We start from the raw sequence: 18,421 nt of genomic DNA on the forward strand, positions 1-18,421 counted from the left end.
GAGCCATGGGGAATAACAGACCAGGGAGCCATGGGAATAACAGACCAGGGAGCCATGGGGAATAACAGACCAGGGAGCCATGGGGAATAACAGACCAGGGAACCATGTGGAATAACAGGGGAACCAACAGACCAGGGAGCCATGGGGAATAACAGACCAGGGAGCCATGGGGAATAACAGACCAGGGAACCATGGGGAATAACAGACCAGGGAACCATGGGGAGCCATGGGGAATAACAGACCAGGGAGCCATGGGGAATAACAGACCAGGGAGCCATGTGGAATAACAGACCAGGGAGCCATGGGGAATAACAGACCAGGGAGCCATGGGGAATAACAGACCAGGGAGCCATGTGGAATAACAGACCAGGGAGCCATGGGGAATAACAGACCAGGGAGCCATGTGGAATAACAGACCAGGGAGCCATGGGGAATAACAGACCAGGGATCCATGGGGAATAACAGACCAGGGAGCCATGGGGAATAACAGACCAGGGAGCCATGGGGAATAACAGACCAGGGAGCCATGGGGAATAACAGACCAGGGAGCCATGGGGAATAACAGACCAGGGAGCCATGGGGAATAACAGACCAGGGAGCCATGGGGAATAACAGACCAGGGAGCCATGGGGAATAACAGACCAGGGAGCCATGGGGAATAACAGACCAGGGAGCCATGGGGAATAACAGACCAGGGAACCATGGGGAATAACAGACCAGGGAACCATGGGGAATAACAGACCTGTCAGAAAGGCCCAGGGCAACGAGCCCAGGGGCAACGAGCCCAGGGGCAACGAGCCCAGGGCAGCCAACGTGTTTTATAGCTTGTTTCTCTAAAACATCTGATTTAGTTGTGATGTTGGGAGTCTCTGAAATATCACATGAACACACACACTGCGAAATATGTAGAATCACAGGAAGAGAGCTTTTAAAATGGCAACAAAAATAATATCTACCCTCGATGGTAAAAAAAACATAGAATTGCCGGAAATAAAAGTTAGTTAATAATAAAAGTGTATAATGTGCTCTCCACCAACAGGAGGTGTGTGAACAGAAAACCCTCTGTATCGATGACAATAGGTGTATAATGTGCTCTCCACCAACAGGAGGTGTGTGAACAGAAAACCCTCTGTATCGATGACAATAGGTGTATAATGTGCTCTCCACCAACAGGAGGTGTGTGAACAGAAAACCCTCTGTATCGATGACAATAGGTGTATAATGTGCTCTCCACCAACAGGAGGTGTGTGAACAGAAAACCCTCTGTATCATGACAATAGGTGTATAATGTGCTCTCCACCAACAGAAAAGAAAACCCTCTGTATCGATGACAATAGGTGTATAATGTGCTCTCCACCAACAGGAGGTGTGTGAACAGAAAACCCTCTGTATCGATGACAATAGGTGTATAATGTGCTCTCCACCAACAGGAGGTGTGTGAACAGAAAACCCTCTGTATCGATGACAATAGGTGTATAATGTGCTCTCCACCAACAGGAGGTGTGTGAACAGAAAACCCTCTGTATCGATGACAATAGGTGTATAATGTGCTCTCCACCAACAGGAGGTGTGTGAACAGAAAACCCTCTGTATCGATGACAATAGGTGTATAATGTGCTCTCCACCAACAGAAAACCCTCTGTATCGATGACAATAGGTGTAGGAGGTGTGTGAACAGAAAACCCTCTGTATCGATGACAATAGGTGTATAATGTGCTCTCCACCAACAGGAGGTGTGTCTGTATCGAACAGAAAACCCAGGAGGTCTGTATCGATGACAATAGGTGTATAATGTGCTCTCCACCAACAGGAGGTGTCTGAACAGAAAACCCTCTGTATCGATGACAATAGGTGTATAATGTGCTCTCCACCAACAGGAGGTGTCTGAACAGAAAACCCTCTGTATCGATGACAATGGGTGTATAATGTGCTCTCCACCAACAGGAGGTGTGTGAACAGAAAACCCTCTGTATCGAAGACAATATTCACGAGGTCATTCTGCCAGGTGAACATTGGCTACTTCGTACTTAACATTTAATTGAGAAGTTTTTTTGGGGGGGGAACTTTTAATCTACCAGAAGACTTTTCGTTAGCATCATCGCTAACGGCTACGTTAAGTGGTAAGACTCCTACGTACCCTGCATTTATACCTCCCCTGGCCACTCACACCAAGCCCCTCCCCCTGGCCGCCCACACCAAGCCCCTCCCCCTGGCCACTCACACCAAGCCCCTCCCCCTGGCCGCTCACACCAAGCCCCTCCCCCTGGCCGCTCACACCAAGCCCCTCCCCCTGGCCACTCACACCAAGCCCCTCCCCTGGCCACTCACACCAAGCCCCTCCCCTGGCCACTCACTCCCCCTGGCCACTCACACCAAGCCCCTCCCCTGGCCACTCAGACCAAGCCCCTCCCCTGGCCACTCACACCAAGCCCCTCCCCTGGCCACTCAGACCAATCACGTTAAGTGGTAAGACTCCTACGTACCCTGCATTTATTTTCAATACATTTACTTGATTCCCAAATTCAATACATTTGTTTTATATTGTTGAAAAATCGTTTTTTCCCCCCAACGTCTGGATTCAGTCCACATTTTATAGGGACAGAACGGACACTTTTTAAAGGCCTATTCCCCCAAACGTCCTTCTTTCCTCTCTCAAAGCCACAGGGTCAGATTAAAGTCTGTCAATACTCACGTATTCTAAACCTTCACCCAGCCACACCAATCCTTCCATCACGTCTCGTATTCTAAACCTTCACCCAGCCACACCAATCCTTCCATCACGTCTCGTATTCTAAACCTTCACCCAGCCACACCAATCCTTCCATCACGTCTCGTATTCTAAACCTTCACCCAGCCACACCAATCCTTCCATCACGTCTCGTATTCTAAACCTTCACCCAGCCACACCAATCCTTCCATCACGTCTCGTATTCTAAACCTTCACCCAGCCACACCAATCCTTCCATCACGTCTCGTATTCTAAACCTTCACCCAGCCACACCAATCCTTCCATCACGTCTCGTATTCTAAACCTTCACCCAGCCACACCAATCCTTCCATCGCGTCTCGTATTCTAAACCTTCACCCAGCCACACCAATCCTTCCATCACGTCTCGTATTCTAAACCTTCACCCAGCCACACCAATCCTTTCATCACGTCTCGTATTCTAAACCTTCACCCAGCCACACCAATCCTTTCATCACGTCTCGTATTCTAAACCTTCACCCAGCCACACCAATCCTTCCATCACGTCTCGTATTCTAAACCTTCACCCAGCCACACCAATCCTTTCATCACGTCTCGTATTCTAAACCTTCACCCAGCCACACCAATCCTTTCATCACGTCTGGTATTCTAAACCTTCACCCAGCCACACCAATCCTTCCATCACGTCTCGTATTCTAAACCTTCACCCAGCCACACCAATCCTTCCATCACGTCTCGTATTCTAAACCTTCACCCAGCCACACCAAACCTTCCATCACGTCTCGTATTCTAAACCTTCACCCAGCCACACCAATCCTTTCATCGCGTCTCGTATTCTAAACCTTCACCCAGCCACACCAATCCTTCCATCACGTCTCGTATTCTAAACCTTCACCCAGCCACACCAATCCTTCCATCGCGTCTCGTATTCTAAACCTTCACCCAGCCACACCAATCCTTTCATCGCGTCTCGTATTCTAAACCTTCACCCAGCCACACCAATCCTTTCATCACGTCTCGTATTCTAAACCTTCACCCAGCCACACCAATCCTTCCATCACGTCTCGTATTCTAAACCTTCACCCAGCCACACCAATCCTTCCATCACGTCTCGTATTCTAAACCTTCACCCAGCCACACCAATCCTTCCATCACGTCTCGTATTCTAAACCTTCACCCAGCCACACCAATCCTTTCATCACGTCTCGTATTCTAAACCTTCACCCAGCCACACCAATCCTTCCATCACGTCTCGTATTCTAAACCTTCACCCAGCCACACCAATCCTTTCATCACGTCTCGTATTCTAAACCTTCACCCAGCCACACCAATCCTTTCATCACGTCTCGTATTCTAAACCTTCACCCAGCCACACCAATCCTTCCATCACGTCTCGTATTCTAAACCTTCACCCAGCCACACCAATCCTTCCATCACGTCTCGTATTCTAAACCTTCACCCAGCCACACCAATCCTTTCATCACGTCTCAAAAACTAAAATAATGGAGTGTCACAACAGAGCTGGAACTGCGACAAATCGATCGTCCCACATCTCCTGAAGGACTGCGAGTTAAAATCAGCTAGTAGTGGCTTTGTGTTGATATTCAGGCTTCATATAAATACCATCAGGTATTGCAAGTAAAGCCTGTTGGACTTTATTAGGTAGGTTTCTCTTCTACCTCAGATCGATCTTGCTCAAACAGCTGGTGGCAGCAAACTTCATGTGGAGAAGAAAGATGGATATGTGTGGGCACTAAAATTGTAAAAAAAAAAATCAAAACAGGTTTAAAATTGAATCAAGCAACAAACAAATAAATAAATAATGAAATCGTAGGCGGAAACTCTGCTGACTTCCATCCTCAACTCCAGGCCATAAATCATGAGCCACACAGACACAATAACACATCCTGAAGGGAAAGGCAACACGATGTCAGAAATAAAACGTTAGCTTTGAGTTGCCCGGACGTTAGTGACTCAGGATCTACGATGTGGAATGTTTGCACCTGCCAAGCATCTGAAGTAGCTGACTGAGGCCTCCACCTGACCTGTTAACCTGGTGCAACGCTCAATAGAACTGTTGGTAGGGCTGGCAAGGGCCTCGGTGGAGGGCCGGGCCTCCGTGGGCCTCCGTGCGACCCCGTGTAGGGCCGGGCCACGCGACCGCCGTGTAGGGCCGGGCCACGCGACCGCCGTGTAGGGGCCACGCGACCGCCGTGTAGGGCCGGGCCACGCGACCGCCGTGTAGGGCCGGGCCACGCGACCGCCGTGTAGGGCCGGGCCACGCGACCGCCGTGTAGGGCCGGGCCACGCGACCGCCGTGTAGGGCCACGCGACCGCCGTGTAGCCCCACCCCCTCACACCAAGCCCCCCCCCCCCCTTGCCTCACACCAACAAAGTTGACAGATCACATCATCCTGTCTGACAAGCGGTTTCAACTCCCTATTTACATTTTGAGGTTTGATCCAACAGAAATAGGACATAGACACCAAAACACATTTAGACATTATTTTACTGTAATAGACAAGTTAGCCTTTATGTCTCAATTCCTCAAACCTGCAGTTCAGAGCAGACATTACTAAATACAAGAGTATCAATGAACATGGATTTATGCTGTTTGTCACAACAACAAAAAAACGAAATTTTCATAGACTTGAAAGCCAGATCAGTGACTATTGCACCAACAACAACAGCAGCACCAACAACAACAACAGCACCAACAACAACAACACCACCAACAACAGCAACACCACCAACAACAGCAACACCACCAACAACAACAACACCACCAACAACAACAACACCACCAACAACAGCAGCAACACCACCAGCAACACCACCAACAACAACAACACCACCAACAACAGCAGCAACAGCACCAACAACAGCAACAACACCACCAACAACACCACCACCAACAACAGCAACACCACCAACAACAGCAACACCACCAACAACAGCAACACCACCAACAACAACAACACCACCAACAACAACAACACCACCAACAACACCACCAACAACAACAAGCACCAACAACAGCACCAACAACATCAACACCACCAACAACAGCAACACCACCAACAACAACAACAACACCAACAACACCACCAACAACAACACCACCACCAACAACAGCAGCAACAGCACCAACAACAGCAACAACAACAACAACACCAAACAGCACCAACAACAACACCACCAACAACACCACCAACAGCAGCAACACCACCACCACCACCAACACCAAACAGCAGCAACAGCACCAACAACACCACCAACAACACCACCAACAACAGCCACCAACAGCCAACCACCAAACAACACCACCAACAACACCACCACACCAACAACAGCAACAACACCACCAACAACAGCAACAACACCACCAACAACAGCAACAACAGCCACACCAATTGGCACAACAGCAAACAACACCACCAACAACACCACCAACAACAACACCAACAACAACACCACCAACAACAGCAACAACACCAGCAAACAACACCACCACCAACAACAGCACCAACACCACCACCAACAACAGCAACAACACCACCAACAACAACAACAACCAACAACAACAACAGCAGCACCAACAACAACAGCAGCACCAACAACAACAACAACACCAACAACAACAGCACCAACAACAACAACAGCACACAACAACAACAACAACAGCAATAACAGCAACAACAGCACCAACAACAACAACAACAACAACAGCAACAACACCAACACCAACAACACCAACAACACCAACAACAGCAACAACAGCAACAGCAACAACAGCAACAACACCAACAGCAACAACAGCAACAACAACAACACCAACAACAACACCAGCAACACCAACAACAACAACAACAGCTGGTTAAACTCATCGCGTGACTCCAAGTTGATCAATAGAGAATGACCAATATATGGGGCCGACACCTGCCCTTCTCCATTGGCCTTGCCGATAGTCCCTCTACATAGAAAAACTTCAGCCACGCCAGCCGCCAATCACCGTCTAATGTTATGTTTTATAACGAAAGCACTTTCTCCCGTGTCATTACGGTCGCTGTCCGCGGTTCTGAAACATTGTTTTTAGTGCACTGTGGAATTGGCACCTTTCCCTATGTTGCTATGTGCATAATAACTGTGGAATTGGCACCTTTCCCTATGTTGCTATGTGCATAATAACTGTGGAATTGGCACCTTTCCCCATGTTGCTATGTGCATAATAACTGTGGAATTGGCACCTTTCCCTATGTTGCTATGTGCATAATAACTGTGGAATTGGCACCTTTCCCTATGTTGCTATGTGCATAATAACTGTGGAATTGGCACCTTTCCCTATGTTGCTATGTGCATAATAACTGTGGAATTGGCACCTTTCCCTATGTTGCTATGTGCATAATAACTGTGGAATTGGCACCTTTCCTATGTTGCTATGTGCATAATAACTGTGGAATTGGCACCTTTCCCTATGTTGCTATGTGCATAATAACTGTGGAATTGGCACCTTTCCCTATGTTGCTATGTGCATAATAACTGTGGAATTGGCACCTTTCCTATGTTGCTATGTGCATAATAACTGTGGAATTGGCACCTTTCCCTATGTTGCTATGTGCATAATAACTGTGGAATTGGCACCTTTCCCTATGTTGCTATGTGCATAATAACATTGGAATTGGCACCTTTCCCTATGTTGCTATGTGCATAATAACTGTGGAATTGGCACCTTTCCCTATGTTGCTATGTGCATAATAACTGTGGAATTGGCACCTTTCCACATGTTGCTATGTGCATAATAACTGTGGAATTGGCACCTTTCCCTATGTTGCTATGTGCATAATAACTGTGGAATTGGCACCTTTCCCTATGTTGCTATGTGCATAATAACTGTGGAATTGGCACCTTTCCCTATGTTGCTATGTGCATAATAACTAAATGAAACCAGCATGTTGAGAGGGAGAACAATGAGGCGGAGGCAGTGAAGACGAGGAAACAGCCCTTCGCCTAATTGTCTGAGAAAATTGAGGAGAGAGAGGAAACTCCAATGTAATTAGGTCTATAAATCAATGGCCTAACTGTTCATTTATTGCCTAAGTGTTCATCTTTACACTGCTGCTACTCTGTTATCATCTAGTCACTTTAATATCTCTACCTACATGTACATAGTACCTCGACTAACTGATGCTCCCCACACATTGACTCTGTACATATTACCTCAATTACTTCAACTAACCGGTGCCCCCTGTATATAGCCTCCACATTGACTCTATACTGGTACCCCCCCCTGTATATAGCCTCCACATTGACTCTGTACCGGTACCCCCTGTATATAGCCTCCACATTGACTCTGTACCGGTACCCCCTGTATATAGCCTCCACATTGACTCTGTAAGGTACCCCTGTATATAGTCTCCACATTGACTCTGTACCGGTACCCCCTGTATATAGTCTCCATATTGACTCTGTACCGGTACCCCCCTTTTCACTGTGAGGTCTACTACACCTGTTGTATTCAGCATTTCACTGTAAGGTCTACTACACCTGTTGTATTCAGCATTTCACTGTGAGGTCTACTACACCTGTTGTATTCAGCATTTCACTGTAAGGTCTACTACACCTGTTGTATTCAGCATTTCACTGTAAGGTCTACTACACCTGTTGTATTCAGCATTTCACTCTAAGGTCTATATCAGTTGTATTCGCTGCATGTGACTAAAAACATTATATTTGTGGCTTTATAAATGATTCATATGCATCTACAGAAATAAAACAGATCCTGCTTCTGTTTGAACAGGACATCCTGGCTCTAGACCTGACTCTAGACCTGACTCTAGACCTGACTCTAGACCTGACTCTAGACCTGACTCTAGACCTGACTCTCTTGACTTAGCATGATGCAATGGAATAGCAACTAGCTGGCTGGCTCCAAGTACCCCCGAGCAGGTGAATAGTTTAGCTACACTGGGAATAACTGTCCTTCACAATGATCCAATCTAGCACCAGGCAGGCAGCAACCACAGGTGGGTTAAATGTTTTACTCAACCAGGCAAGTCAGTTAATTCTTATTTACAAATGACGGCCTACCACTGGCCAAAACCTCCATTAACCCGGGACGACGTTGGGCCAAATTGTGCGTTGCCTTATGGGACTTCCGATCACGGCCGGCTGTGATTCAGCCCGGGATCGAACCAGGGCCTGTAGTGACGCCTAACACCGAGTTGCAGTGCCTTAGACCGCTGAGCCACTCGGAAGCCCCAAAATGAACGAATGCAGTTTATTTCACAGACAAACACAGGCTGAATCCTGAATGACACCCTATTCCCTATATAGTGCACTACTTTAGACCAGGGCCCTATTCCCTATATAGTGCATTACTTTAGACCAGGGCCCTATTCCCTATATAGTGCACTACTTTAGACCAGGGCCCTATTCCCTATATAGTGCACTACTTTAGACCAGGGCCCTATTCCCTATATAGTGCATTACTATAGACCAGGGCCCTATTCCCTATATAGTGCATTACTTTAGACCAGGGCCCTATTCCCTATATAGTGCATTACTATAGACCAGGGCCCTATTCCCTATATAGTGCATTACTATAGACCAGGGCCCTATTCCCTATATAGTGCATTACTTTAGACCAGGGCCCTATTCCCTATATAGTGCATTACTATAGACCAGGGCTCTATTCCCTATATAGTGCATTACTTTAGACCAGGGCCCTATTCCCTATATAGTGCACTACTTTAGACCAGGGCCCTATTCCCTATATAGTGCACTACTGTTAACCAGGGGCGGTGCGCTATATTAGAGAATAGGGTGCTATTTGAGATGCGGCCAGACAATTATTTCCCCAAAATGAGTCCATATTTCTTCATAACAAATGTCCTTGTATCTAACCAGCCAAGCACTTAAACAATACACAGTAGACTCTGATTTGAACCTTTAGTCCTCTAGTCTGGCTGTTGACTTATAACGAGGACGATCAAATCGTGTTCTAGCAGCAGCTGCCCAGTCAAGTTCCTCTCCTCTCCTTAAACGTGAAGCATTAAAAAAAAACTACCTCTTTATTTTTTTATACTGCAGATTGATGAGATTTCACTAGCAGTAAAACAATGGCGCCCTCTGTTGGCAAAACGGAGGTAGTGCAAGAGAAAAGGTCCATGTAGCCTAGATGCAAATCTGTTATTTCTGTTTTTCCAGTTCATTTGTGAGCTTTTTTGTTATTTGTTTGAGTAGTCACAGCAGGGGCCACTTCTGGCACTGACTATCAGTCCTGTGTTTTGTACTGTGGACACAGCAGGGGCCACTTCTGGCACTGACTGTCAGTCCTGTGGTTTGTACCGTGGACACAGCAGGGGTCACTTCTGGCACTGACTATCAGTCCTGTACTGTGGACACAGCAGGGGTCACTTCTGGCACTGACTGTCAGTCCTGTACTGTGGACACAGCAGGGGTCACTTCTGGCACTGACTGTCAGTCCTGTGTTTTGTACTGTGGACACAGTAGGGGTCACTTCTGGCACTGACTGTCAGTCCTGTACTGTGGACACAGCAGGGGTCACTTCTGGCACTGACTGTCAGTCCTGTGTTTTGTACTGTGGACACAGCAGGGGTCACTTCTGGCACTGACTGTCAGTCCTGTGTTTTGTACCGTGGACACAGCAGGGGTCACTTCTGGCACTGACTGTCAGTCCTGTACTGTGGACACAGCAGGGGTCACTTCTGGCACTGACTGTCAGTCCTGTGTTTTGTACTGTGGACACAGTAGGGGCCACTTCTGGCACTGACTGTCAGTCCTGTACTGTGGACACAGTAGGGGCCACTTCTGGCACTGACTGTCAGTCCTGTGGTTTGTACCGTGGACACAGCAGGGGTCACTTCTGGCACTGACTGTCAGTCCTGTACTGTGGACACAGCAGGGGTCACTTCTGGCACTGACTGTCAGTCCTGTACTGTGGACACAGTAGGGGTCACTTCTGGCACTGACTGTCAGTCCTGTACTGTGGACACAGCAGGGGCCACTTCTGGCACTGACTGTCAGTCCTGTACTGTGGACACAGTAGGGGCCACTTCTGGCACTGACTGTCAGTCCTGTACTGTGGACACAGCAGGGGCCACTTCTGGCACTGACTGTCAGTCCTGTACTGTGGACACAGCAGGGGCCACTTCTGGCACTGACTGTCAGTCCTGTACTGTGGACACAGCAGGGGTCACTTCTGGCACTGACTGTCAGTCCTGTACTGTGGACACAGCAGGGGTCACTTCTGGCACTGACTATCAGTCCTGTGTTTTGTACCGTGGACACAGTAGGGGCCACTTCTGGCACTGACTGTCAGTCCTGTACTGTGGACACAGCAGGGGCCACTTCTGGCACTGACTGTCAGTCCTGTACTGTGGACACAGCAGGGGTCACTTCTGGCACTGACTGTCAGTCCTGTGTTTTGTACCGTGGACACAGTAGGGGCCACTTCTGGCACTGACTGTCAGTCCTGTACTGTGGACACAGTAGGGGTCACTTCTGGCACTGACTGTCAGTCCTGTACCGTGGACACAGTAGGGGCCACTTCTGGCACTGACTGTCAGTCCTGTACTGTGGACACAGCAGGGGCCTCTTCTGGCACTGACTGTCAGTCCTGTACTGTGGACACAGCAGGGGCCACTTCTGGCACTGACTATCAGTCCTGTACTGTGGACACAGCAGGGGCCACTTCTGGCACTGACTATCAGTCCTGTGTTTTGTACCGTGGACACAGTAGGGGCCACTTCTGGCACTGACTGTCAGTCCTGTACTGTGGACACAGCAGGGGCCTCTTCTGGCACTGACTGTCAGTCCTGTACTGTGGACACAGCAGGGGCCACTTCTGGCACTGACTGTCAGTCCTGTACTGTGGACACAGCAGGGGCCACTTCTGGCACTGACTGTCAGTCCTGTACTGTGGACACAGTAGGGGCCACTTCTGGCACTGACTGTCAGTCCTGTACTGTGGACACAGCAGGGGCCACTTCTGGCACTGACTGTCAGTCCTGTACTGTGGACACAGCAGGGGCCACTTCTGGCACTGACTGTCAGTCCTGTACTGTGGACACAGCAGGGGCCACTTCTGGCACTGACTGTCAGTCCTGTACTGTGGACACAGCAGGGGCCACTTCTGGCACTGACTGTCAGTCCTGTACTGTGGACACAGCAGGGGCCACTTCTGGCACTGACTGTCAGTCCTGTGGTTTGTTTTGACGCCTGAACATGAATGTGCCTCAAATTGGTCGGCATGGCAACATCCCTCTTTGAACTATGTATATATGCTCCCAGTTATTGCTACAGACTAACTACTAGTGGTGTAAAGTACTTAGGAAGTTTTTTTGGGGGGGTATCTGTAATGAACTATTTATATTTTTGACAATTTTAGGTTTTACTCCAAACATTTTCTCTGAAACTCAAAAGTATTTGTTACATTTAGAATGTTTAGCAGGACAGGAAATGGAAATGGTCCAATTCACACACTTATCAGAGAACATCCCTGGTCATCCCTACTGTAAACTACAACCATGGTGCTTGCCTTGCATTTTCACCTCAGTGGCTCTGACTCAAAAGTATCCACCTTGTGGCCTGCATTCCCTACCACTGAATGTTCCCGCTCAGCCCAGTCAAAACTGTTCGCTGCTCTGGCCCCCAGGTGGAACAAACTCCCTCAACGCCAGACAGCGGAGTCAATCACCACCTTCCGGGACACCTGAAACCCCACCTCTTTAAGGAATACCTAGGATAGGATAAAGTAATCCTTCTCACCCCCTTAAAAGATTTAGATGCACTATTGTAAAGTGGCTGTTCCACTGGATGTCATAAGGTGAAAGCACCAATTTGTAAGTCGCTCTGGATAAGAGCGTCTGCTAAATGACTTAAATGTAAATGTAAATGTACTGCCTCTGATCTGGAGGACTCACTAAACAGAGAACATCCCTGGTCATCCCTACTGCCTCTGATCTGGAGGACTCACTAAACAGAGAACGTCCCTGGTCATCCCTACTGCCTCTGATCTGGAGGACTCCTAAACAGAGAACATCCCTACTGTCTCTGATCTGGGACTCACTAAACAGAGAACATCCTGGTCATCCATACTGCCTCTGATCTGGCCTCACTAAACAGAGAACATCCCTGGTCATCCCTACTGCCTCTGATCTGGAGGACTCACTAAACAGAGAACGTCCCTGGTCATCCCTACTGCCTCTGATCTGGAGGACTCACTAAACAGAGAACATCCCTGGTCATCCCTACTGCCTCTGATCTGGAGGACTCACTAAACAGAGAACGTCCCTGGTCATCCCTACTGCCTCTGATCTGGAGGACTCACTAAACAGAGAACGTCCCTGGTCATCCCTACTGCCTCTGATCTGGAGGACTCACTAAACAGAGAACATCCCTACTGTCTCTGATCTGGAGGACTCACTAAACAGAGAACATCCCTGGTCATCCATACTGCCTCTGATCTGGAGGACTCACTAAACAGAGAACATCCCTGGTCATCCCTACTGCCTCTGATCTGGAGGACTCACTAAACAGAGAACGCCCCTGGTCATCCCTACTTCTGATCTGAGGACTCACTAAACAGAGAACATCCCCATCCCTACTGCCTCTGATCTGGAGGACTCACTAGAGAACGCCCTACTGCCTCTGATCTGGAGGACTCACTAAACAGAGAACATCCCTACTGTCTCTGATCTGTACTCACTAAACAGAGAACATCCCTGGTCACCATACTGCCTCTGATCTGGAGGACTCACTAAACAGAGAACATCCCTGGTCATCCCTACTGCCTCTGATCTGGAGGACTCACTAAACAGAGAACGTCCCTGGTCATCCCTACTGCCTCTGATCTGGAGGACTCACTAAACAGAGAACGCCCTGGTCATCCCTACTGCCTCTGATCTGGAGGACTCACTAAACAGAAACATCCCTACTGTCTCTGATCTGGAGGACTCACTAAACAGAGAACATCCCTGGTCATCCCTACTGCCTCTGATCTGGAGGACTCACTAAACAGAGAACATCCTGGTCATCCCTACTGCCTCTGATCTGGAGGACTCACTAAACAGAGAACGTATCCCTACTGCCTCTGATCTGGAGGACTCACTAAACAGAGAACGTCCCTGGTCATCCCTACTGCCTCTGATCTGGAGGACTCACTAAACAGAGAACATCCCTACTGTCTCTGATCTGGAGGACTCACTAAACAGAGAACATCCCTGGTCATCCCTACTGCCTCTGATCTGGAGGACTCACTAAACAGAGAACATCCCTGGTCATCCCTACTGCCTCTGATCTGGAGGACTCACTAAACAGAGAACATCCCTGGTCATCCCTACTGCCTCTGATCTGGAGGACTCACTAAACAGAGAACGTCCCTGGTCATCCCTACTGCCTCTGATCTGGAGGACTCACTAAACAGAGAACATCCCTACTGTCTCTGATCTGGAGGACTCACTAAACAGAGAACATCCCTGGTCATCCCTACTGCCTCTGATCTGGAGGACTCACTAAACAGAGAACATCCCTGGTCATCCCTACTGCCTCTGATCTGGAGGACTCACTAAACAGAGAACATCCCTGGTCATCCCTACTGCCTCTGATCTGGAGGACTCACTAAACAGAGAACATCCCTGGTCATCCCTACTGCCTCTGATCTGGAGGACTCACTAAACAGAGAACATCCCTGGTCATCCCTACTGCCTCTGATCTGGAGGACTCACTAAACAGAGAACATCCCTGGTCATCCCTACTGCCTCTGATCTGGAGGACTCACTAAACAGAGAACATCCCTGGTCATCCCTACTGCCTCTGATCTGGAGGACTCACTAAACAGAGAACATCCCTGGTCATCCCTACTGCCTCTGATCTGGAGGACTCACTAAACAGAGAACGTCCCTGGTCATCCCTACTGCCTCTGATCTGGAGGACTCACTAAACAGAGAACATCCTGGTCATCCCTACCTCTGATCTGGAGGACTCACTAAACAGAGAACATCCCTGGTCATCCCTACTGCCTCTGATCTGGAGGACTCACTAAACAGAGAACATCCCTGGTCATCCCTACTGCCTCTGATCTGGAGGACTCACTAAACACTCACTAAACAGAGAAACATCCCTGGTCATCCCTACTGCCTCTGATCTGGAGGACTCACTAAACAGAGAACATCCCTGGTCATCCCTACTGCCTCTGATCTGGAGGACTCACTAAACAGAGAACATCCCTGGTCGTCCCTACTGCCTCTGATCTGGAGGACTCACTAAACAGAGAACATCCCTGGTCACCTCTACTGCCTCTGATCTGGAGGACTCACTAAACAGAGAACATCCCTGGTCATCCCTACTGCCTCTGATCTGGAGGACTCACTAAACAGAGAACATCCCTGGTCATCCCTACTGCCTCTGATCTGGAGGACTCACTAAACACAAACGCTTAGTTTGTAAATTATGTCTGAGAGTTGAACTGTGACCCTGGCTATCCGTAAATGTAAAAAAACAAGAACATTGTGTCGTCTGGTTCTCTTAATATAAGACATTTTAAATGTATACTATAACTTTTGATACTTAAGTACATTTTAAACCAAATACTTTAAGACTTTAACTCTAATAGTATTCTACTGGGTGACTTTTACTTGAGTCATTTTCTTTTAAGAGGTCTACATTTACTCAAGTTTGAAAAGGGGGTACTTTTGTCCACCCCTGTTTATTTAACTACATAGTTTGAGATGGATTTTCAGCCGTATGGTAGGAGTGACGTCACTATCCTTTTCTACATGAAAAAAAAAGTGTTTTAGTTTAATTTATTAATTCGACCATTAAAAAAAAAAAAAAAAAAGTACACATAAAACTTAAAAGCCTTATAAATGAACATGAATAAAAATCGAGGTTAACGGGATTATTTCCATTGTGGTCCTCTTGAGACAAGATGGCTAGAGAGGATCCAACACAGTATGGCAGTACTAACCACATTTAACGTTAGCAACAAGACCCTGGTGTTAATGTCTGGTAAATCGGGTTTTTTATTGTCACAACAACAAAAATGGTAGACAGCGATACTATCCAACCACATTTAACAGTTAGGACACATTCCATACATCCCGCTTGTGTCCGCCATGATGCTAAAGCTAACTAGCATAGCCACACTTTCCAGCCAGTCTATCCGGGTCCCACAGCCTCCAAAAACGGACAGAAATAACCTCGTATTTAACTCACCAGCCCTTCGATCTGAATCTGCTTCACGGGTGAATCTAAAGTTGCTCCCGGAGACGTGGCAGCCATCGGGGCGGTTGGTGTCGACGGTGTTTCCTTGCGAGTAGCCATTCTGAAACACGCCGAAAAAAAGAGGGAGGAAAGAGAGGGTGGGACATGGTGCACCGGCTTTCTACGCTTGGGATAAATGGTTACATGATAAATAGTTCCGAGTGTAGAGCCATTATTCAAAGACTGGATACAGTCATATCTACAAACAGTAAGTAGTTCAAACACGATGTCATTGATTTATTGCTGCCATCACATAATTCATTTCATGAGGAAAAGATATTCAACCTCTCTCCTTTCTATACTTTTTAACAGTAAATTGTCTTGTGCCGTTCACGAGCCTTTTGGGGCCCAAAGCAACATTTAATTTCCCCCACCCCCAGCGATCAAAACATTTTAGCAGCCCCCCCTTGACAGCGGTTAGGGAAAAAATACGTTTTAGAGTTAATTTCCTGCAATTGTACACATTTTGCCATGAGGCATAGAGAAGATGTTGCCGTTTTAAATGTAAGCTTTTTATTTAACGAGGCAAGTCAGTTAAGAACAAATTCTTATTTACAATGTCGGCCTACTCCGGACGACGCTGGGCCAATTGTACTCGGCCTTTGGGACTCCCAATCACGGCCGGATGTGATTCAGCCTGGATTCGAACCAGAGACTGTAGTGACGCCTCTTGCACTGAGATGCAGTGCCTTAGACACTACATAATAATGACGCCGAAGGAGATGGTTGCCGTTTTACGATCCTGTAACCAATATGTATGTTTTTATTTGTCACTTATTTTGTACATAATGTTTCTGACGATGTGTCTTATGACCGAAAAGAGCTTCTTGATATCAGGGCAGCGATTACACACCCCGTACTGGAGGAATTCTTCAATGTGCCAGAATGACACAACAAGATGGAGGGGTTGCTAAGAGACAGATTGAATGAGTGGAATAATGTGTCAACGTGTGGTCCCACTGTGGTCTCCACCTCTTTAGAGGGCTTTGCCTCTACTGTTATGAAGAGAAGAGAGGGAGAAAGAGGGGGGGAAGGAAGGAATGAAGGAAAGATGAAAGGAAGGAGGAGAGGAAGATCCTTCCTGTTTGGCCCTGTCCGGGGGTGTCCTCGGATGGGGCCACAGTGTCTCCTGACCCCTCCTGTCTCAGCCTCCAGTATTTATGCTGCAGTAGTTTATGTGTCGGGGGGCTAGGGTCAGTTTGTTATATCTGGAGTACTTCTCCTGTCCTATTCGGTGTCCTGTGTGAATCTAAGTGTGCGTTCTCTAATTCTCTCCTTCTCTCTTTCTTTCTTTCTCTCTCTCGGAGGACCTGAGCCCTAGGACCATGCCCCAGGACTACCTGACATGATGACTCCTTGCTGTCCCCAGTCCACCTGGCCATGCTGCTGCTCCAGTTTCAACTGGCCTGGGCCCTAGGACCATGTCCCAGGACTACCTGACATGATGACTCCTTGCTGTCCCCAGTCCACCTGGCCATGCTGCTGCTCCAGTTTCAACTGTTCTGCCTGCGGCTATGGAATCCTGACCTGTTCACCGGACGTGCTACCTGTCCCAGACCTGCTGTTTTCAACTCTCTAGAGACAGCAGGAGCGGTAGAGATACTCTTAATGATCGGCTATGAAAAGCCAACTGACATTTACTCCTGAGGTGCTGACTTGCTGCACCCTCAACAACTACTGTGATTATTATTATTTGACCATGCTGGTCATTTATGAACATTTGAACATCTTGGCCATGTTCTCTTATAATCTCCACCTGGCACAGCCAGAAGAAGACTGGCCACCCTTCATAGCCTGGTTCCTCTCTAGGTTTCTTCCTAGGTGCCTGCCTTTCTAGGGAGTTTTTCCTAGCCACCGTGCTTCTACACCTGCATTGCTTACTGTTTGGGGGTTTTTAGACTGGGTTTCTGTACAGCACTTTGTGACATCAGCTGATGCAAGAAGGGCTTTATAAATACATTTGATTGATTGATTCTACAGTTTATCATGAGATACTCTACCTCAGGCGAGCAAAACCTTAAGATATCGTGCACCGGCTGTTTACATATATGTATAGTCCACCACTTTGAGATATCAGCTGATGTGAGAAGGGCTTTATAAATACATTTCATTTGATTAATATCTAATGTTTCACAGAGTCGTGGCTGAACAACAACATCATTAACATACAGCTGGCGGGTTTTAAGCTTTTTCGTCGGGAGTGTCAACTGGTGTTGTATTCTAAACAGCAGGATTACTAAAGGGATACCTCGAGATTTTGGCAATTAAGCCCTTTATCTTCTTCCCCAGTCAGATTAACTCATGGATACCATTTTATGTCTCAGACTGTGTCCAGTATGAAGCATGCTAGCTGTTCCCATAGACTTCCATTCAATGCGCTAACGCTAGTTAGCAACATCCTTTTACATTTTTTTTATTTGATTTCAAACT

At 47.6% G+C, this 18,421-nt stretch overlaps 1 protein-coding gene across 1 annotated transcript in view; it reads right to left on the minus strand.

Moving 5' to 3' along the window:
* Positions 1 to 16,088, minus strand: part of LOC135574923 (eukaryotic translation initiation factor 3 subunit H-like) — an 82,508-nt gene extending 66,420 nt beyond the window's left edge. Inside the window, exon 1 of the mRNA XM_065027043.1 lies at positions 15,944 to 16,088. Coding sequence (XP_064883115.1) covers positions 15,944 to 16,051 — 108 coding nt within the window. The 5' untranslated portion in view covers positions 16,052 to 16,088. The remainder of the gene's footprint in view (positions 1 to 15,943) is intronic.
* Between the last annotated feature and the right edge of the window lie 2,333 nt (positions 16,089 to 18,421).

Source organism: Oncorhynchus nerka, linkage group LG14, assembly GCF_034236695.1.
Source record: "Oncorhynchus nerka isolate Pitt River linkage group LG14, Oner_Uvic_2.0, whole genome shotgun sequence".
Classification (NCBI taxonomy): domain Eukaryota; kingdom Metazoa; phylum Chordata; class Actinopteri; order Salmoniformes; family Salmonidae; genus Oncorhynchus; species Oncorhynchus nerka.